Here is a 22,497-nt window from a genome sequence, read left to right as displayed (position 1 = left end):
TTCTTTCTTTTCTTTTCCTTTTTTCTTGTTCTTTCCCTCCTCCTCCGCTTCCCTCCTTTCTCCTCACCCCCCTAGTGCCGAAATGGACAGACGGACAGGAGGACTAAACAGTTGTGGCTTTCTCCCTCCCTCCCGTTTCCTCTTTGTTGCCCTTCCTTGCTTGGAAACGAGAGATTTAGTTTTGTCTGAGCGGAGCTCCGCCCGCGGAGCCTCTCCCACTTTCAGAGACAGCAGCGCTGAGGCTGTGTGTGTGTGCCCGTGTGTGTGCGCCCCTGTGTTACTTCGGGGGGAAATAGAAGTAGCCGCCATATGCTTAGGATTTTTCCCCCCTTTTGGTAATACTGGACTGAAGTTCTCTTGCTAGAGAGCCTGGACAGCTGTCTCAATGGGAAGCTCTCACTTGCTAAACAAGGGTTTGCCTCTAGGTAACGATTTCACTCTCTATTTTGTTCGGATGGCCTCCGTTGCGATTGCTTTGCAGAGACGTGGATCTCGCTGTCTGCCTTCTTCCCCTCCCCCCCGCCGCCTGCTTGCTTTGTGTGTGTGCGTGTGGAGGGAGTGCTTTTCCAGCCTGCGCTGGGGTGCCAAGGTACGGCTATTTGCAAGGAGAGGTGCCGATGCCCAGACACTGTCTGCCGAGCAACTTTGCTGCTGAAATAGATTTAAAAAAAATGCAAGCAGCAGACTCGGTGAAGCCTAGTGAAGGGACTTGGCTGTTGATTTGTTTCCCCCTTATACAAAAATCTGCACTAAAATAATCTTTTAATCTGTACCCAGGATTTTAATTCTTTTCCCCCTCTTATACACACGCTCGGGGATTAAGCAGTTTCTTGGCTTTTAACTGCAGGGAAATGCCATGTAGACAAAGCTGTGCTAATGTTTCAATAAACAGGAAGTTAAAAGCATTTGATTGCTGTAAAAAAAATGTTTATGGCCTAAATGTGGAAATGACTTTGCTAAGTCTGAGAGCAGGTTATTTATTTGGAAGGCTAAGGCTTTTCGCCACACCTTTTGAGTTCCTTTAAAAAATGCTAGCTAATGCATTTATGGATTGCTGCTGTTGAAGGTGAAGGTAGATAGTATGCATGGGATGATGTTAGTGTTTGCCTCATCGCTTTGCTTAAAATTCTTCTGTCAATCGGAAAATGTTATATGCATCTTAAATGAGCAGGAACAAAATATAGACTCTAACAGCGAGTGATTCCCAAAGAGAGCTATAGAGCTAAAACAATAACTTCATTTGCTGTGTAGATTTGATTGTCTGTTATGTTATTTTAAAATATTTTTTTTCAAATCGGATGGCTACCTTTGCACTCTTGTTAGTGAAAGAGTGTATGTATGCTTAGACATTATCAGTAGCTCTCTTAAACAATTCACCTGTGTGGCTTAAATTAAATAATTGAACTTCACTGTACATTTTAACAACTCTTGCTCTTATTAAGAAGAATGTTTTGCTTTTAGTCTTTGGTGGAACAGCCACGAGCTAATCATCCTTTTAGCCTATTTTAAATTAATGGGCTTAATAGGACTGTAGTGAATGTGTACTTTTTTTCAGTGAATTAAAACGAATTACAGTATTTGGGATGTATGTGTGTGATTCTAATGCCTCACAGAGATTCCTTTCCCTGGATCTCAGAAAATGTAAGTATGTTTATTTAGCATTCTAGTCTTTTTGCAAGCAGTCAGGTCCATGTTTAAAATACTTTCAATCTTATTATTATATTCCTGCAGAAAGGAAACAAAAACACAAATAAACATATGTCTGTTATATTGCTGCTATAGGTGGAAAGATCAGCTCCTTAAATGTGTTTTCTTGGTTTTCTTAGTAAATAATAAAAGCAAAGAGCAATAAGCTTAATATGGAGAAAGCTAACTAGTGAAGAGAATATTTTCACAATATACCTGATTCAGTGTCATATTTGTACCTTATTGTAGACCTCCTCATAGTTCAACATTAAAATTAGCAGCGCCAACTGCTACCTTTGTTATTTGTAATACTGTTGCTGTAGTGGACAGTAATAAAGCAACAAAATTACACCAGTGTATTTTCTTGATGTTTTAAAAATATTCTACATATTATATAATTTGTTACTTTGGCCATCCTGACATAAGCTACCTCTTTGCAGTTAATTACACTTCTAAATATATAGATAGATAGATATTGCTTTACTTTTAGAGATCTAAATAACACACTTGATACTTATGCAGAAGCTACAATCCATATACAAATAGCAGAAATAAAATCAGGGTGCAGGAATCTTCTCTGGTATGTCTGGAGTGACTCCAAGAAAATTGCACTGCATTTCCACTGGTGGGACAGAACGCATAATTTCGCCCAGTGTACAGAGTCTGTTTTCTGTACCTCTTTTAATAAAATCCTTTGATTCTATCATAGCTTAGTTTTTTTATAAATGTATTAGCAGCTTTAAAAAAAATCCTAAAATGATAGCCACACTTACTAGCACAGTTGTTACTGAAGCTACTTTGATTAAATAAACTTTGTTTTGTAGAATTTTTTTAAAATTCAGTCTTGTGGTATGTAGATTGAGTTAACTGCAGCATGCGAACATTCAGTGCGCATGCAAATAATTCTTATGGGTTGTCTTAGAACTCTTGGAGATGTGACCTGCCATATGTGCTATAATACCCAAGTTGAGAGGATAATGTGGCAAATTAAACTCAGAATGCCTTTACATATTTTAGTTTATTTGACTTACACTTTTTTATTATTTTTAACTTTAGTGTTTGCATCATCAAAGAGTAATTGTATCTACTCCCTCTTTGGAATGTCTTGTGTATTCACATATTCTCTGTATTGCTTAGAATTATAGTTTTATTTAAAATATGAATGCAGCAGTCACAGTAGTTAGCTCTAAAAATCTCATTAAAGATATTATAATTAGGCTGCCACTATAATGTGTTATATGGATACCGTACCATTCATTCCCATGTTCTTAAGCATCATTTTTAACCCATCTCTGCCAACCTAAGGACATCTACAGCAATTAGATAATTAGCTAGGATTGTACCTTTTGGGAAAACTTCAGTGTTTTCTTAAAATGTGTATTTATTTGGTTCTTAAGGGAATGAAGTATTACTAGGTTGTTAATTAGCTATTTTGAATGACCAGTGAGCATATGTTAAGACATTGACTTGGGTCGCATATAAGAAAAGACACACAAGGACTAGTCAGTTCTTTCTTTTCTTTTTTCTGTGAAATAGCACTATGCCTTGTTCATTCAAAGCCATCTGAATATTTAGGGCTACAGTTTCCATTTTCTCTTTCTTACCCTCTGTTAATTGTAATAGCTGTGTTTCTTTAAGAAATTCTGGGTGGATGACAATTAGAGACCCGGATTCAATAGCAATATTAAGGCTCTTGCTTCTAGGGCCAGCTGGGAACATAGATGAAGTGATACTTTTATTCTCTGGGCTACAGTATGTCAGGCTTCCAAATCCCACAGCAACACTGCAGTTTCATCTAAGGCTGCTGTAATTACGTAATGAGAAAGTTGGGCTGGCATGACGTGGAGTAAAAGGTGACTTGAGATATAAGATCAAGATAAAAATTGTAGGACAGACCTCTTTTCTCCTTATCTCCGGGGATAAGGGTATCTGGAGCATACCTCATCGAGGCGATAGGATACAACTCATGGTTTCTTTCACAATCCACTTTTCTTTTACCAACTCAAAAGCAAAGATGGCAATGTAAACTGATGTTTGTATGCGTGTAGTCACACTAGAAATGGGTAGAAGAAATTCTTCACTTGTAATTATAAAACCAGCCATTTTCAGATTGCCAGAAACATATGAACTTTGTCCTTCTAACATAATTAGCAATTTAAATTAAGATTAGGACACTATACATTGTTTGTAAGTTGTTGTTTTTGGAAGTTTTAGAAGTAATCTTTTGGTCTGAATTTCTTTTGATTCCAAAATATTCTCATTCCACCCTCGAATGACTAATGTGCAGGGAGTAGATTACAAGTTTCTCCTGGCACAAAGTGATGTAATGACAGCATCCAGTGGGAGCAAAGCTAAGGAAATCGCAAATTGCGAATGGGTTGGAGGCCAGATCTTGTTCTGAGCACCAAGTGTTTAACAGTTTGCTTAGGGGTGTGTAAAGTTCAGATATTTTCTTTAATTTACTGCACTTAATTTGGGTAAGCCACTTCTGAGCCTCCCAAATTTTGGTCCTGGCCAGGGGCCTGCGCAATCCCAGGCACCATTTAGAACAGCCCCAGGCCTCCTGTAATTTGTGCTATCTTCTATGAGCTATTACACTGTCAGAGAATAGCTGGAGTGCACTATGTTTTGGCCATATTCCCTCCTGTCCCAGCCCACCCTATACATGATTCATAGAGCTGTTTAATTAGCCCCTGCAAAATGAAATATTTTGCAAGGGCAGAGTCAGTTCCCTTTGTGCCAGTGGTCCAAAAAGGGGACTGAAGATATTTCCTGAGGTGTGATGAAACCTTTGCCACTGTAAGCAGCATCTACAGAAAAAGTGACTCTTCCTGTAAAGGAAATAGTGTAACTAGTAAGGTAAAGAAATGAAAATCTATAAAAATATAAGTCCTTTTGATGAGAAACCTATCTCATTTTTTCAAGAATTTATGTAAAAGGAAAACACTACCTGTTTTTGTTGGTGCTACAGGACTACTTGTTATTTTTGTTGTGTGAAACATAACTTAATTTGCTCTAATAGAGCAATCATTTATTTTTTAGGAAAACTATAAACTCATTTGTCTCCCTTATGAAACATGTTTCCTGTATAATTCCAATTGATAATTATCTAGTTATTGTTTAATAGATAATTGTTTTTTCTAATTTTGTATATAATGCTTCCCGTATTCTGATGCACATTACTGATACTTAACAAGGGAAAATTTACTGCCTTGAGCAAGCAATGGCATAAAATAAATAGTCTTTTCTGGGGGAGATGGAATATCTGCTGTTCCCTTGTGACTCCTCTCTTCCACAGACTTGGAATCTTAATCCTGTCATCCTTATCTAATCAGAAAGTGACTATGATGTGAGGTATCAGGATCAGAAGTTTGTAAAAAGCAAGCTTGAAAGGACTATGAGACATATGGGAAAGCTAAAAAAACCCAACCCTCTAAATTATGTATTCTCTACTTAGACTAAATGTTTTTGGTAAAAGGAATAAGATTAACATTGACTGAGAGCACTGGCATGTACAATGGTTTAAACATGAAGTTTCCCAAAGGAAACTTTCTTTTGTAATACAAAGAGTATGGACTTGATTTTTGGTTTGTGTGTGGTTTTCTTATGCTTAAGTATAAGTGAAGTCGTCTGATTCTGTAACTATACCTGGTTTTAGATATTTTACGGACTGGATTGTATTCCTTTTAAAATAGTTATAAGCACAGGTCAGGATCTATAGAACCTCAGTACCAAAATTGTTTTCCACTTGCTATAGCACTCCTGGCAAGGTTACATAAGTGTGGAATGAAGGTTGTTCACGCTTTCTGCCTCTGCCTCTCAGAATTTATCCTGAGAATAGTAATTTATTAGTGGTGGGTTTTTTCATTTCTTTTAAGGGGAGGAGGATTCTGCTGTGAAAATATGAAATGCAAGAAATAAAATTCCTTACTTTGAGTCAGGATTTTGAATTCCTGTTCACAATCTAGTTTTTGTTCTTGTGGGATATACAGTGAAAGGCTTCCTAAAGAACCCAAATATTTATTTCCAGGGCTTGACAAACGGCGGCGAAATCCACTCGCCAGTCCCGCACCACACATGAGCCAGACCCGCACTGTGCATGCACGCACCGCCGGCAACCGGGCAAAATCTACTCGCCATGGGCGAGTAGATAAATGGATGTGTCGAGCCCTGTTTATTTCAGATATTCTGGTCGAACTATAGCATTTGTTTCTACCCCTGTGGTGGGGGTGTTCAGAGCTGTACACCATCCTGGCAGGAGCTTTTGGAGGCATTGTGCACAATTCAGGACACTGCTACATGAGCATAATCACTGCTCTGCCCTGGTCTTAAAAGGAGGTGCACCTTCCATTACGCTCTGTACTAGGTCAGCTCATGCATGGCCCCTTTAGAAGAGGTTAATGTCAACACTGCATGAACTGTAAGCACTTGTCTGCCTCACCATATGAAGTAGGCACAAAGGAGCCTAGGGTGCTTGCATTCTTGTCCCGGCATTGTACGTATATCAGAGGCTGTGTCCAATCCCATCCTATAATACAACAAGCAAGCAAGTGAGCAGTGGCCTCACTAATAACCACTACACACACCGTCTGGTGTGCAGGGGACAAAGGTGAAAACATAAGCCAGGTGGGGTCAGGCAAAGAAGAGAAGCAGCTGGGCAGGAAATTTCATCCCCTGCTATATGTAGCCACTTTACCTCACTCTGTAAAACGGTTCTGTGGCCTATGGGTGAGCCAGAGTCTGTGCAAATGAACCAGGAAGAAGCTATACCAAAACAGTATTTTCTCCAGCCATATTATGGCTGATCCACAGCAGAATTTCCTGAAAGTGAACATTGCCTGGGGCAGCATTTCCTCTTCCTCACACTGCACTTTCTGTGACTCTCCTAAGTCACAGGATGGAGGTAGGGGCAGAGCCAGTGGCAGCATTACTGTTAGTCCAAATACAAATGTTCTTTCCTTACTGGTCCCAGGAAAAAAATGTGTTGGCTTTTATGGGAGTTTTGTGCGAATATGAATTTTCAGAACTGGCCCAATATTTTTAATACAAGTGGTACAAAAATACCCTTGTATCTTTACACATTCACAGGGAAACAATTTCAGAATAATGAAAAGAAAACGTCTCCCACCTGAAACTGTTGTGTACAGCACTTCATCAGAGTTCCCAAATGACTCATGTGTGGCCCACGTTGAGCGCATAGCATTAATTTTTGCAGAGTCATGCAGGACGAAACTGTTTGGTAGAGATAACTGCAAGCCAGTAGTCAAACTTTTAAACTGATATTTAAATGTTTTTTCTCTTTAATGTGCTTTACCAGATATGTGAAACTGTTCATTTTCACCCAGATAATGAGCATTTTCTCATTTGTGGTCTACTGAACATCTTAATGTGCTTCTTGTACTTTGCTGAATAGCATTAATGTGACTCAGAGCTTTTCTCATGTTGATTTTTCTGTTCATAAAAAGAGCAGAATTGAAAGGAATTATTTCACTCGTTGATACAATTTGATGTTGTATGTGTGCATTCCTGTGCGGTTAGAATATACTAGCTGCATCAGGTCTCCTTCTTACCAAAATGCCTTCTGGATGATACACACAATTGAGATCTTGGCTGAAAACCCCATGGTATTTTATGTTCGGAGTATTAATCTTATAGTCCTGGCTAAATTCTAACTCGGGCAATAATAAATTACCCCTTAAGATAGTCCTCGCTGTCTGTCCTAAACGGCTTTATATTGATCCTGTGCCACTCTGACAGTTGTTGTTTGAAGCAGTTTTGTGGGTTTGAATGTTTGTAATGTACTTTGGGATCCTTCAGAAACTGAAAGTATTATTGTGCCATCTAATATATATTTAAAAATGTATTTCATATGTATTCAAATGTTTTTACAGGTGGCCCAAAGCCTAGGATGCTAATATTTTCAGTACCTTGTATGCTAAATAGCATATTCTCCCCTCTGTGCACCTACATATTTAATTATTATAACTTTTGTTCATTGGTTCCATCAGGGGATGCTCAATTCTCCACCCCCTTCACCAACTTTGCTGCTTTGGAGTTCATCTCAGTGTGTTACATTTTGGAAGAGTGGTAAAATCCTCTCCAGTTCTTCCCTTAATATTTACCTGGTTTCTTAAGCCTTCCCTTGCTGAGCTTTGTAGTCAGCAGTTTGGCTACCAAAATACTGTACTACCGTCGCTTGTCCGGTGCAATCTTTGAATGTGATGCAACTTGATGGCAGCTTTTATTATGCTCAAAAAGCAACATCTAAGAAAATAACCTTTAAGCTGGGTAGAGCAGAATGTATTTGAGACTCGAGTGTCTAGATAAAAAGACTATGTTGCTTTTTTGAATGCTTGCAGGAGGAGGCTCACAATAGAGGCTCTATTGTGCTGTTAGTACTGTGTGAGTACAGGAAATCACAAATTAGCTATGACGAGGGTACTGCAGGGGAGTTTTAGTTTCCCACAGTATTGAAAGATTTTTGAAACTTTCATAATGGGTTGCTGTTCGCTGTTGGTAGAGCCTGTTTATCCTTGTTAGTACCCTGCTGAGAATTTTTCCTCAGTATCTCTTTATTCAAGGGGTGCATGTTTGAGCCCCTTGTTTTCAGGTAGAATTCTTTTCAACTTGAACTGTTATCTTTGCTGCTTCTAAACCACACCTCATTTTAACCCACTTCATCACATGATCATCCTGCAGCCGTCCAAAATGTAAACCTAGCTGCTTGTTCTGTCCGTTCAGTTGGCTGAGCTGCTTGAGGAGCATGGGTTTTGGCCTTTAAGAGGCATTGAAGAGACCTCGCATTTTCAGTTTTCCTTGCAGACTTGCTAAGTCAGCGTCGTCCCATGTATAATTCCATTGACTTTTGTTGAAATTACACCAGGGATGAATTTGACCTGTAAACTAAGGAACTGGTTTCCTCATTTAGGTGTAGAATTTGGGATGATATTGAGAATCCCAAACCACTGGTCTGGCTTTCCTATAGATACAAATACTTAATGTAAATATTACAGTGCATTGTACACAGGCAGCTGGAAAGGATTAGTGCCTAAAATACCATGAACATCATACTGTTTCACTTTTTGTTCAATAACATTTTGAGTGTCATCTCTCTTGGTCTGCTTTAAGCCTCTTAATCCGCTTGTTTCTGAACACACTGAGCTGTATGGCTCTGTTAGGACAAGTGTTGTTTCGTTTGTTGGAGGGGGGAGAATAATGTCTCATTTTCACTAAATGGAAAGAAAGAAGCAAATAAAACAAAACGTTTGCCTGTGTTGTGAGTAATGTAAAGTTTGTACAGTATTTGTTAAAGTTTACCACTAACTGTGCTAGTATTGCTTATATATACTTTGGTTCTTTGGGGATGAATTTTTTTATCCAGAAATATAATTAGCCTATTTGCTTTCTTCTTAGATGTATATTTGGAAAGTATTTTCAAATGGAATACAGCCGCTCCCCGAGTTATGGTCACCTTCACTTACGACCATCGGCACTTACAATCAAAGCGGTCGTAAATGCAGATCCGAGTTGCAAACGGCGATCCGCACTTATGAACAGTGCAGTCGCCATGTAACTCTATGGGATACGAGTTACAAACACTTCGAGTTACGGACCAAGTGTTGTTCCGTAACTCGAAGCGTTCGTAACTCGGAGAGCAGCTTTATTAAAGTCTGATTATTTTTTGTGATCAGTAAAAGCATATCTCTAGTCAAGTGTTGTGACAATCTCGGCTCAGGTGTGAGGAAAGTTGCACTTATTTAATCAAAGGTGTGATTGCAGACTGATTTTAGTTAATCTGTGGGAATCCCTCTGTTGAATCTCTTATTTCAGTTTAAACCAGACTTAAATCAACTTACCTTCCATTAATTAGGAATCAGTCTAAGATAAATCAAAATAAGTATACCCACACAGGAAATTGCACCAGTTTAAGCAAAATAAATGTAAAAGCACATTTTAAGTTTAACTGGTGCATTTTTTTTGTATGGATAAGACCTAAGATGATTACATCCAAAATCTGGCCTTAAGTGTTTTGGGGTTGGGCTATCTGAGACTGCCTCTTTGTGTTATTGTTGCCATTCGTGACTGCAGATGTAGTTGATGACAGCATCATGTCTTGCAAATACAATTGTGTCTAAGTAAGGCGATGCGAGAGTGGTAGTCTTTTCTGCATTGAGCACACACATCGCCTGATATCGAGGAAGGGATTACAGCCTATGCCCAGTGTATCTGCTACTGTTTACAACTCAGCCTCTATGCCTCAAGATCCATATGGTGATTCATTTCAAACTGAGTAACCCCATTGTTGACTGTTTCTCACCAGCGAGCTCTGTTGGTTCCCAGTTTGTCGTTATCAGTGTTGCACTGCTTCAAGTTGTGCTTCAGGATGTCCCGGAAGCACTTCATTTGGTTGCCCACGTTCAATTCACCAAGCAGTAACTGCTTTGGCATGGTGTCATCCACCCCATCCACACATGACCAGCCCTGTCGAACTGTGAAGACACACAGGTTCAATGCCTGTGGAGTATGTTGTGATATGCTGCCACAACTGACATCAAGGATGGTGTTGCTAGATTCTTCTGGATACAGTGCAGAGATTTCAAGGTGAGCTCTGGGCTTCTGGAATGCCTCTTGTACCTGGCTTGAAATACAGTAGCTGCATTTGCTGACTTTCAGGGAATTATGTATTTATTTGATTTTTACCATAGTACCTGAGAGCCCAAGTCATGGGACAGATAGCATTGTGTTAGGAGCAGCACAAATGCTGAATAAAAGAATAGTCCCTGCCCAATAAGCACATAGTCTTAGATGAGACGAGAAAACAGATGGAAGAGTACAAGGAAAATCAAAATAATACTGGTGACACAGCACCAGCAGTAGATATCATGGCCAAAGACGAGGAGGGATTTGAAAGTGGAGAATGAAGTAACATGCTGCATGGCACTCTTTTTCTTTTTGCCTGCTAGTGATGAGAGTTGGGGAAAGCAGTAGTGTTGGCAAACAAATTGGAGTGATGATTGTAGTTAGAACTGCTATTTAGTAGAGGGAGTGTGCATCTAATTTTGCAGTGTGTATCTAATTTTGGTGCTTGCTGCTTTTTTAATGTAAATTCATTCAAAATAAATACAGTTGCCAAAAGTGAGGTTGTGGTCTGACCCAATAATTATGCCCTAGAATGGATGAAACGTTCTGTTCTAAATAACGCATGTGCACACAAGTGTGTGTGTGTGTGTGTGTGTGTGTGTGTGTATAAAGGCACACCGAAAATATGTTTTCTACCATTATAAATTTGTCTCTTTGAATTTTGGTGGTATGATCCTTATGATCTCCTCAATTAACTGCCAAGACAATATGCAAGAGAACTAACAATTGAATGGTAACTTTACCAGACTGCAGCTCATATGACATGTGCTGAACTGCAACCATGTTTTGCTAGTCCTGAGTACTTTAAAGCCTCCTGAGATGTAAAAATTTGGATTAGAGACATGCCAATTTTACTTAACGATTGAACTCTGGAAGGGAAGGAACATAGTTTCTTATAGTATGAGTCTGTGCACTGTATGAGCCTTCAAGATTTTGAGCTGACTATTAAATAAAGACAGCTACTGTATCAGTCCCAGATGGAAAATGGCTGGAGAAATAGCTTGTCTAAAGGGGAGGAGGAAGATTTAGTTTTAGGATCCTCTCCACTTCACACAGCTTGTGCGTTTGGCTTCCTCCTCTCCGTTGCTCCTGCCAGAGAAGCATGTGAATACCAGCTTAGGAATCAGGTCTGTAACAGAACATTGCTCCCCTTCATTGATTGCATGACAGAACACAGAGAAAAACATCAGGCTTCCAACGGGAGCTTTTCTGTCACACCCTTTCTCAGATCCATGTTATGGCATAGTATGTAGTAGCTGAAATCAAGAAGATGACTCTCTTTTGAATCTTCTTTACTATTCAGATTGTCCACTACTTGTTGCTGTAAATGGCAAAGGCATCACTGCTTAACCAGTATTGTTTCTTTCAGAGGCTACAATGGTTTTGTGAAGTAGGATAAAGTATTTTTGCTAATAGGTTGAGACCATTAATTCATTTTAATATAGCACACTTTGTCATCCTGTTACCTCTGTGCCATAAACAGATGGTTCAAGTCTCAAATAAAATCTTCCATGTATACCTAATGCTGAAATTATAGTGCAAATTAAGGATGTAAACAGGTAATTGGTTAACCCATTACCCAGTAAGCATCTCCCTTATTGGGTGTGCTTACTGGTTAACCAACACTCGGCCAGGTTGGAGAACCCCTTGCCTGCAGCATGCCACGGGCGGGGGGGGGGGGGGGCTGCTCCAGCCCAGATGGGCTCAACGTGCTGCACTATGGGCCTGGCAGCCAGCAGCGGTGCCTCTGGGTTAACTGTGTAACCAATAGAATTTTAATCAGTTGCATGGTTAATATGTTTATATATTTTTTACATCCTTGGTGCAAATAATTGGAAACCTATTAAGCTTATTATTTATTTGCTCAGATTATTTATTTGCCTCACATATTGCAACTGAAGTTCCTTCTACCTTCATCTGGAGGCTGGCCAGTTGAAAGTGAGAGCTTCCACAATACCTTTGCAATATGATGTCATCCATATGTTGGCTATCGCTCTTTCGTTCAGTTATACAAATAGATGTTACTAGCAAAGGCTGTCTTAGAAATATTGCTGAACATGTAATTGTGCTGTTTGCCTTCCTAGTTACTGCACAGTTATATCTAAGTCAGTGGTTCCGATCCTGCCCAAGTTGAGTGAAAAGCCAATATAATCTGCTGAATGAAGTTCAGTGTGATACGAGTTGGTTGGAGCTGGCAGTTTAAAGCCAAGTAGATAGGTGTTTTTACAACAGTAGATTCCCTTGTTGACACTCTCAAGAGATTAGAGACACTGAACTACCTTTACGTCTGTCACCTGGCACAAATGCTCCTCTCAGAGCACAGTGGAGACATAGTGGCAAGGAATCGTATGGAGGCTCAGTTGCTGCTTCTGCCATCCCTGTTCTGTATTAAATGAAAGACTTCATTTTCCAGTACTGTCTTCAAAAATCTTAATAGGTTTCATAAGAAATCAGAAACAAAGTTATTCCTTTTTCTATTTCACATTGAACTCTTGGAATAGTGCACAAACTATTACAATTTTAGGCCCCTTCTGAAAAGATTTATGTTCATGCTTAGCTTTGCCCATGTGAATACAGGTTGAACCTCTCTGGTGCAACACTCTCTGGTCCGGTTTTTCTCCACTCAAGCTCATCTGAAGAAGTGGGGTTTGCCCATGAAAGTGTGTGTGTGTAATTAATTTATTTTGATGCAGGACTATTAATTGTTTTTAAAGATTAACATGGCTGCCCCCTGAGACTTGTAAGAGCCCAGTAAGCAGTGGAAGTGTTGGTTATGGTGTTAGACAATATTGACCTCTCATGGTTTGTCAAATTCTTTGGTTCAGCTCAAGTCAGTTCCCAAGGGTGACGGATTAGGGAGGTTCAACCTGTAGTACCATTCACTTCACTGCTCAGAATGTATACAGTTAAATATGTATGGAGGTCTTTGCAAAATTAGGGCCCTAAATAGCAAATGACTGTTTTTATAGGGAAACTTATGTACCACCTCACATTAGTTTTCATAATGACAAAGCTAGGCAGTAAGGGTGATATCACTTACAAATTATATTGTCATTTTCCAGGTGCCATAAACCTCTCAGGGGAGTTTAATTAGTTGGTTATGGACTGTCCATACAGCCAAACATTGAAAAGAAAATGGCTGACAGTGAATTTCAAACACAATGTGTTGTGAACTTACAGTGTGCTTCAGTAACCAGGCACCTGATACAAAACCCACTGAAGTTAATAGAAAGACAACCCTCTTCCCCTGTGACTTCAGTGATCTTGGGATTAGGCCTTCCGTACATTGTCCATTTATGCCAAAAAGTTTAACTCTTTCTATGGAATATTGTTATAGAGCTGTTGCTAATAAGGGGAACTATAGATATGTCATTGGCTAACACAGCATTCTAAATTACTGGGGGGGTGGAAAGACCTCATTTGTAATCCCTATAATCTTTCATTAAGTATGCATTTTGGGGTAGGACCGGACTCTGTGCTGTAATTAGTGCCTTCTATCCGTTGACTAAATTAGCAAATGGATCTAAGAATGCATTTTATATAAACCTTAAATTCTCCTCTGCAATACCTGAGTGTGTGTATATTAATTATAATGTGTGTACACACACGCACACGCGCGCTCTCTCTCTATCTGTATGTTCGTGTGTGTGTTTAGAGTAACCTGCTTTGAATTAGTGCTGGCATTTGGGATTTTCTGACATTTAATATTCATGCAAAATGCAGACATAAAAATAAAATAGAAATACATGCAAAATGCATTACTGTCAAATGTCAGGAAATCCCAGCTGCCACTTCCACGACTATAATTTTCTTCTAGTTTTTAATGTAATGTCTTTTAATATGTTCTCAAGAACCAAATACAAAGGCAAGTTATTATGATGTTTACTTAATAAAAGAAATAAAGAGGGCAATAAGAGAGAGAACATTATATTTCTATCTTAACTTTGTGGTCATTTATACTGCAGGTTTTATGGATCTTTTACCTGGTGTTTAGATGTATTTATTTCTCTGGGCTGTAAAGACCTAATATTTGAATCTTCTGGCTGCACTGCTTATAAATATCAATGTTATCATGAAATCTTCTTTAGATCTTTGGCATTTGTTTCCAACTTAACATTATTTTATCTACACTGTGTTGTGCTTCTAAATTATGAATTAACTTTTTGTTTATAATAGTTTCTGTGTAACATACCAGGTGGTAGTACTCTTTCACCAACACACACACACTGAAAGCTTATTGAGCCACCTATATAAAATCATTTTAGAATTCCACATCTTAATTAACATTCTGCCTTCTTTATCTCGTTGCGTAACAGAGAAAAATGTATGGCTTTGAAATGCTACAGTTACGTCATTTAATAATTTTAGACAATTTACTGTAGTCTTAATTTTGCTGCACTTACTCAACAACTTACTCAGTGAGTTACCCTATAGAATAATTCAGATTAAGGTTCCCTCCACTAGGGATGTTAGAGTTTAATTGATTAACTGTTTAACTGTTAGCTGATGCTTATAAGTTAATGGTATTGTCTGAACTCAGCTATCTCTGAGGGTGGCAGCATTGCTGCGGTAGGGCAACAAAGCCTCCTCCCCAGGAGTCAAGTGGGCAAAAAATAATCTGGAAGACTATATTTAAAAAAAAAAAAAACCCCAAAAACCCCCAAAACCCACAGCAGACTGACAATCAAAATGCTCATGACTCATAAGTAGCTTATAACAACAGTAGAGAACTTGACTGCAATGCAATTTAGGCATGAATTGTATATGACTAATGGCACTTCACCATTAAACTACTTATAAAAGTTGCCGTTCTCTAGTACACAGGAAAATATATTGAACAATTAAACTAAAAAAGCATTGAAGGTTAATATCCACTGAATTAGTTCTTACTGAAAGATTTTAATTTCTAGACATGTAAGAAAAAAATTATGAAGTACTGTACTTAAAAATATTACTACACCTTAAATGATATTCAAGGAGACCTTATTTTCTTCTTAACATATGGTTATTTGTCCCCTCGGCCATTCATGTTGAGAGTAGGGATGTTAAAAATAATTTAATACGTTAACCATGTAACTACTAAAAATTGTAGCATTTACAAGTGCTGCGGGCTCTGCAGTTACTTGTTTTTTTGAATATGAAAATGGAAGCCATATATATGTTCTTCATCATTTAACCATTGTTAATGTAAGCAAGCTCTCCAGTGCTATATAAAATTGTCCTTGAAAATTATTGGTGTGTTTATAAAAGACAAAAATATGAGAGGCTAATACTTTTCAGAGTCTTGGTCTATCAGCTAGATCACTGGTGCTCAAACTGTTCCACAGGCCCACTTCCTGTGCCTCTCCTTGGCGGGAAATGAGAGCCAATGGAAGCATCTTTCCCAAAGCAGGACCACAGAACAGTTTGAGAACCACTGAACTGGACAGTGTACAGTATAAAACAATATAACTAACTAACTACAAGGATGTGTGGGTAGGTTTTTGTTTCCTTTAATTATTTTAAACTCAGAAAGCACATGGAGCTTCCTATTTATACAGAGACACTGCAATGAAAATTAGTAAGTAAAATTTACTGCTATTAGTGTATTTATTGATGTTATCCATTCCTACTTTTTTGGTTTAAAAAAAGAACTCTGAGGCTATATTTTCCTCTCTGGCAAAGACTTACAGACACTTTATTGAGCCAGTATATTATTTTGATCACTATTGATTGTTTATCCCAAATAGGATTCTAGGTTCTTGGCAAAATCAAAGGTTGTGTCCAAAATTATTTATGGCCATGAACAAACTTGTGTTACAGACTTTTAAGATGGTTACTGCAGCAATGCCTTTTGTGACTTGACTGTGGAATACTTCAGTGATGGCTTCCCAGGAAAAATAAATAGAATTCAATATCAATCAGTCAGGATACTGGAGAATATAGGTAATAGATCATTCTACTTGCACATATAACAATGATAGTTATTTCCCAAAATCAAATCTGGCTATTTACATTACTTCCCAAATTGGATGGGACCAAGTTTACTTCTTTCTGTTTAACTTTAAGTTGTCGGGAATTACATTTTTGGTATCTCTTGTTTGCAGAAAGTGATACATCAGTAGTATTTGTGGATACAGATTGTTAAGATTGAGATGGACAAAAAGCCACTCACATATTTTGTTTGAATTGGCATTGTATTATAGATAGGTCCTATAAACTTCTGAGTACAAATTCAGCCATTGTAAAAGCAGATGCAACTATGTTGCCTTTAGTGGAGTTAAACATACTTTGCTTATGGCTAAATTTAGCCTTATAATGTACGAGAGCATCTCAGACACTGGTCGAAGAACTGCATAAGTTTATTGGAATACGAATTCACACTAGCCCACTCCATTTCAACTTTCAAGGGAATTTTTTGAGTAGCAAGTTCATAAAGGTCACTCACGGAATGATCATAAAATGAATGAATTAGAAAAATAATATAGACCTTCCACTCAGCTTTACACATCTAATATCCAATCAGGTGATCAGACTTAATAGCATTATTGTATTATATGTTCATATCACATTTATTTCATCCTTACCTCCTCTTCGGCTGATTAGCGTAAATTGAATGTCATGCTATTTAGCCCATGTGGTTAACACGTGATAGGTCTAGACCTAGGCTTTTGGCAGATTGTAATAAAAGTACTGCAAGTTTGCACTGGGTCTGAATATTGCTAATTATTTATTCCTGTATTTATTTTTTGTTAGTCTAGTGGCATTATACTACAACCATGTACTTCATATCTGCCTAGCCATTTTCCCCTTCCCTGATGTCATCATACTTATCAAAGGGCAGAAAAACAATAAAGAAAAAAATCCTCAAATTGCCTGTTTTTTATGTCTTGAAAGGAATCACTTATATGTTTTGAAGTGTTTGTTTGTACATTTATTTGTGCAGAATTAAGTCATACTTTGCAATTATGTACAGATACCACATTTTGCATAAACAATCCTGCTATTTAAATTAGCTGAAGGTACTACCTTTTACACTGGAATGTGCTGGGTGAAAGGTTTCAGTAATTAATTTTTGGTTTTCATTGGAAAAAAGTCACAACTACTATAATTAGAATTCATAAAAATATTTGTTAACAAAATTAAAGTTGAGATACCTATTCAACTGTAATTTTAGTGCAGAGAAACTTTTTACTGTTACATATCACAAAATAATTCAAATTAGTTATGGAAAGAGTAATGGAAGCTGTACAAGTTTCTAATTCAAATTTACTATGTATGGTAATCATTCAATAAAATGAATGTTTGAAGTTGAAAACCTATAATTTTAAAACTGTTCTTTTACTTCCCTATTGCAAGCACATTAATAAAAATTATATTACATTTATTTAATTTCTTGAACTTTCCTATAAATGTAATCTACGCAAAATGACTTTGCCTAGTCAATGACCGGCTTCACCTGCTAGAATGGAGTATTTAGGACCTAGTAGAATCTGAACAAAAATCCTAGTTTGTTTCATACTAGACCTTACTTTTGCGATCTTTCTGTGTCCTCTGCTAGATTCTTTGAAACTGGGTTTGCTACAGCTAAAGGCAGAAGTCACAGAACGAACTTGGAAGAACCATCACCTTTTTTTTCCTTGCTCTCAGCACTTTGCAAACTAGATTTTCACTAGTGCTAATGTGGCTGTGAAAAGAAGCTATGTCCTGCGACTTCCTGTGTGACTGGCTGCATCTCACGAGATTGCGATTGCAAACCACTATCCTGTCTTTCTCCTCCCACTTCCTCCTTGTGAGTAGGTCAGAGGTGGGCAGGCAAAAAAAGAGTGAGAAGCAGTCAGGGAATGGGGCTGACTGCTTCTCCTGATTTCTCCTTACAATGGATTGATCAGTCAAGCTAGTTAGATTCTGGGGCAAGTAAGATGCACCCCTTTCTTGATTTCTGTAATAACTTCCCTCCCTCCACCACTGGAAGTATCTTGCTGATGTTCCTTGTATGGATAGCACTAGGCCTGAACCTCTGTTTCACTTTAACTTTTAGAAATTAGAGATGGCAAAGATCTGCTATATCATCCAATTTCCTATCTTAGTTCAGTATTGGGAACCCCCTGAGGTAGAAGCTATGCTTTTGTTTGTTCTTTCTAGAACAAAGTATAGTGGCAGTATTCACCAAATAATGCAGTAAATTTTCAAGTGCTTCCTTTGTTTTTAAGTTTTCCTTTGTATTTAAGTTTTTCTCCACTTCTTTGGAGGTAAAAAATGTGACGGCATGAATTCCAAGTGCTATAGGAATCTTGAAGTCATCCTTGTGTAATTTATCTCTTGCATAGATGTGATTGTAGTAAGCATGGCATGTTTACAAAAGTAGATTCCATGAATGTGTCATCAGATTCTAAAGCCAGAATTCTGTGCTGTATGTTTTATTTATTTAAAAATGTGAATTTAAATATATTCCAATGGATTTAATGCTTGTGGGAGTGATATATTACCTCTGCACGCTTCAGGTAAGACCTGAACAAGTTTTACTCTCAGAACTCTCCCAATGCACTTCAAGACTTATGAGAAATATACTTTATATTTCTGGATTTCTTTTGAGCGGCAGCTGCCAGTCATGTCAAGTCTTTTAGTTTTATGATGTGGGTGGAGAATGTCCAACGATCAAAATTACCCGAGTAACATTACATGTTACTTACTTGAACTCGGGTACATAGATCTTAAAGACTGGTTCTGATCCTGCATTCGTTAATATTCATAACAATGCTCCCATTAACTGCAGCGAGTACAGGATTGAGCGTGATACTACTAAGCCATTAACCACCTTATTCGCCAGGTAACTTTTGACAAAGTTGCACTTGTTATACCACAGTACTTTTAATTTAAGTAAGCTAAATATAGTTATGGTGAATGATTCACTGTATGTAGCATTAATTATGCCATAACTCTACAGGCTAACCAGAGAACAGATGTGTAAAAACATAAGCATAAAAAATAATATGCAAGTTATGAAAAGAGAGATTATGCAATGTACGGGGGAAAATTAGTGAAGTCTACTGGCTTCTGTAGGTGTTGGATATTCCATATATTTTAGATTGTAAGCTTGTTGGCCCAGGACTGTGTACGGTTAGTGAGGAGTTGCCCTGTTAGAATTTGCATAAAAACGATATTTTTTTTATTATGATTAGCTTCCAGGACTTGAAAGTGCATTCCATGAATCGGATGTTAGTGGAAGCCCTCTGTTTCAAAGTGATTGCTTCTCTAGCAATGAGATATAGCTCAGTGGAGAGAGGCCAAAAAGAATCAGTATTCACAATACATTATATCCATTATCACAAACAAAAATGCTAATCCTGAGGTAAGATTAACTATGCTTCAAAGATACAAGGACAATAAAGTGAAATATGCTTCCAGAGTCATTTATCAACTGGACAATGCAACCACATTATCAAGGGTTTCCACTGTAAATTCTGCATCCCATCTCCATTCCTTTACTTCAGTCATTGTTAAATGAGCCTCTTCTCTCCCAAATTAGTACACAGATGTAAAGATTTATCTGACAATGATGTTCTGTAGGTATTCTCAACAATTTTTTTGCCTTCATCTTCCAGGCTAAACAATGGATAATAGCTTTTCATCTGTGTCTAAGTTGTTTGGGACATAAAGAATTTAAAGGTTAATCTAGCTGGTCAAAGTCCATGGGGAAAACACTGCAGGAGCTGGCTCCGGATTTACTCTAGAGTGGGGGGAGGGTAAAGAGAGGGGAGAGGATATTGGTTGTCTCATGCTAAGTTAAATGCCTAATAGTAAGCATAAAACCACTGCATGCAGCTAATACTTGAAAGCTGCCATAATAACTTACTTTAGAGCTTTCCTCCTCCCCTCTCATTCTTTGTAAAATGCCACCAGGGAAACCATCCTCACCATTTTTTTTCATTTTTATAGAAGATGATGATGATGATGATTGATGATAATAATAATAAATTCGCTTGTATTGGCCAACCGAAGCGGGCTCTCCCCTTCCCCCCTTTCCCGTTTTCCTGAAATTACAGGGACAGGGAAGCTGCTGAGTTTGTTGTCCAATACCAAAAAAAGCTGTGGCTCTTTTTGAAAACTAAAAAATATCTGTCTGACGGTCTGATTGTATTTTGTTTCCATTAAATTGTTGGTGTTTTGGTCACTTTTCTCAGATTTTGAGTATCTGCTGTTTTGTTTTTTGGAAATACAATGACCATTTAAAAAAATATTTTTTTCATGTGACTTTTGGAATACTTAATTGTTGTTTTTCCAGCTATCCGCATTTTGTTCTTGGCTTCGGAGTGGCATGTGACATAGGCATACACCAGAACAGAAGTTACAGTTGCTTACTTTGGAAAATGTGTGTGTGGGGTTTTTTTTTGCAACTACTCAAAAATCTAGCATCCTACCTAGTTACTACCAAATCTGTTCTTTCTTTTGAAGTAAGGTTACTAAGGTCAGTTTTTGTTTGCCTTCCATTTATCATAACCTTTTTAATACTGCAGAAGTTTTAGGCTGTCACTGAGAAGGAAGAAGTTTAAATTAGAGAGAGGGAGATGACATTTACATGACGCACATGTATGCCGTGGGCAGATTTCCAAAATGTTTGTCTGCAGATTGGTGGGTAGAGAAACTATAATAAGTTTATTTTTTTAAAGATTAAAAAATGACTGGACGGTGCTAACTGACAAGTTAACTTTCTTTTGTTAGGGATTGTAAGCTTGGATTTATTTTTCAAAATTGTTCCTTGAATCAAATTAGATAGTTTTTATGTTCCAGCAGGGCCAAAAACAAGAATATACAATATTCTAGCTGTAATTTTAACTTACTAAGCAATGCATTATATGGAAAGAGAAAAGGCTTCTTGTTTGCATTTTCCAGAAAAGGATCTTTTGTTGTAATTGCTTTTAGTAGAATCTGGAACTTGTCTGCATGGTGGGATAATGTGTATAATTGGTCTGTGTAAATCCTGCAGGTGCACTTTAAAGTAGGACTGTATGAAACAGTGCTATGTTAAAGCACACTAGGGAACCGTTAGCGCGCACCAGCAGGTTCTGCACAGACCAAGGAATATACTACATGCTGATGTTTTTTGGAAATCATACTCAGCAGAGTGCATTACTCCACTGTGTAGACAAGCCCTCAGTAACACATTTTACATGATTTTCCTAGTCTGTCCTTGGGACTTTGCAAAAATAAGTATGTACATGTTTTGTGGCCTAAGAAGCTTACAAGGTGAGGCCTCTATCCTGTAGACAAAGCAATTTAAATGTGTGATTTAGCCCCATTTAGAGAGGTTTCTACGTTTTACCCATTTTTACCCATATGAGAACATCAAGAACTACAAGAAACATCAAAAAGCCAGTGGGGGAAAAAAAAGCTAATTTTTAAATGCTTCTGACTTTTAACCAATTCACTGGAAGCACTTAAAACATTCTCAACGATCATATCTAGAACCTTTTAGAAAGGTATTGGGAAGGAAATATTTTCTTCTCTCATCCAACTATGAGAATAAGGCCCTAACTTGAACTGTATTTTTCAACATTGCTTTACCTGAGGTTCTGGGATCAGCCCTTTCATAATTGCAACTCTAAAGTGCATGTGAAAAAAACCTCACTAGAACATTTATCTCACGTCATATGATTTATTATATTGTGATTAAATGTAAACCAAGCTTTTGCCTTAAACTCCCTGTTGTAGTTGGCTGTTACACTGTTGCTGCTGGCCCAGTCTCAGGGAACTAGTCATTTTTACACATCCTGTTTACTAACCTTTAGAATGAACATCTTTTAAAAAATCCTGTTTACTGAAGATTTGACTCAACTAGCACAAGTTAGCCTATGGAATATATAGGATGGAAGACGAGTCTTTGATTTCCTTTATCCATCTAAGTTTTAGAATCTTTATTTTTTTTAGAGACTCGACTGTCCTCTGATTTGTGATCATCAACTGTTTTCCTAATATTAACAGAGAAGAGCAAAGAGGTCTGAGGGGAGGGAAGAGAGGGGAAATTAAAGGAGCTTTAAAGATTAGAGGCTGCTGTACTGGATCAGTGTTGATGGAGTTGCTTTGGCATGCAGAAAAATATAATGCAGCGTAATTTGAGAGAGTTTATTGTCCTCATTTACAGAAACTTTAATACTGCATTGAGTGGAGGTTTCTAATGACAGTGATCTTTTT

The 22,497-nt window shown here is 37.8% G+C and overlaps 1 protein-coding gene across 6 annotated transcripts in view; it reads left to right on the top strand.

Annotated features, from left to right (window-relative positions):
- The first annotated feature begins 212 nt into the window (after window positions 1–212).
- The window catches only part of CTBP1 (C-terminal binding protein 1), an 87,137-nt gene continuing 64,852 nt past the window's right edge, over window positions 213–22,497 (top strand). For 2 of the 6 annotated variants that reach the window (XM_006111639.5, XM_006111640.5), the window contains exon 1: window positions 214–425. In XM_006111639.5, the coding sequence (XP_006111701.1) occupies window positions 386–425 (40 nt within the window). In that variant the 5' untranslated portion in view covers window positions 214–385. Of the gene's footprint in view, window positions 426–1,555; window positions 1,642–22,497 lie in introns of all 6 variants that reach the window. The other 4 variants (XM_006111636.5, XM_075930925.2, XM_075930926.2 and 1 more) reach the window with 4 other exon arrangements.

Source organism: Pelodiscus sinensis, chromosome 4, assembly GCF_052426305.1.
Source record: "Pelodiscus sinensis isolate ZL-2025 chromosome 4, ASM5242630v1, whole genome shotgun sequence".
NCBI lineage: Eukaryota > Metazoa > Chordata > Testudines > Trionychidae > Pelodiscus > Pelodiscus sinensis.
The sequence above is the reverse complement of the archived record's forward strand: the minus strand, read 5'-3'. Positions and strand labels throughout refer to the sequence as shown.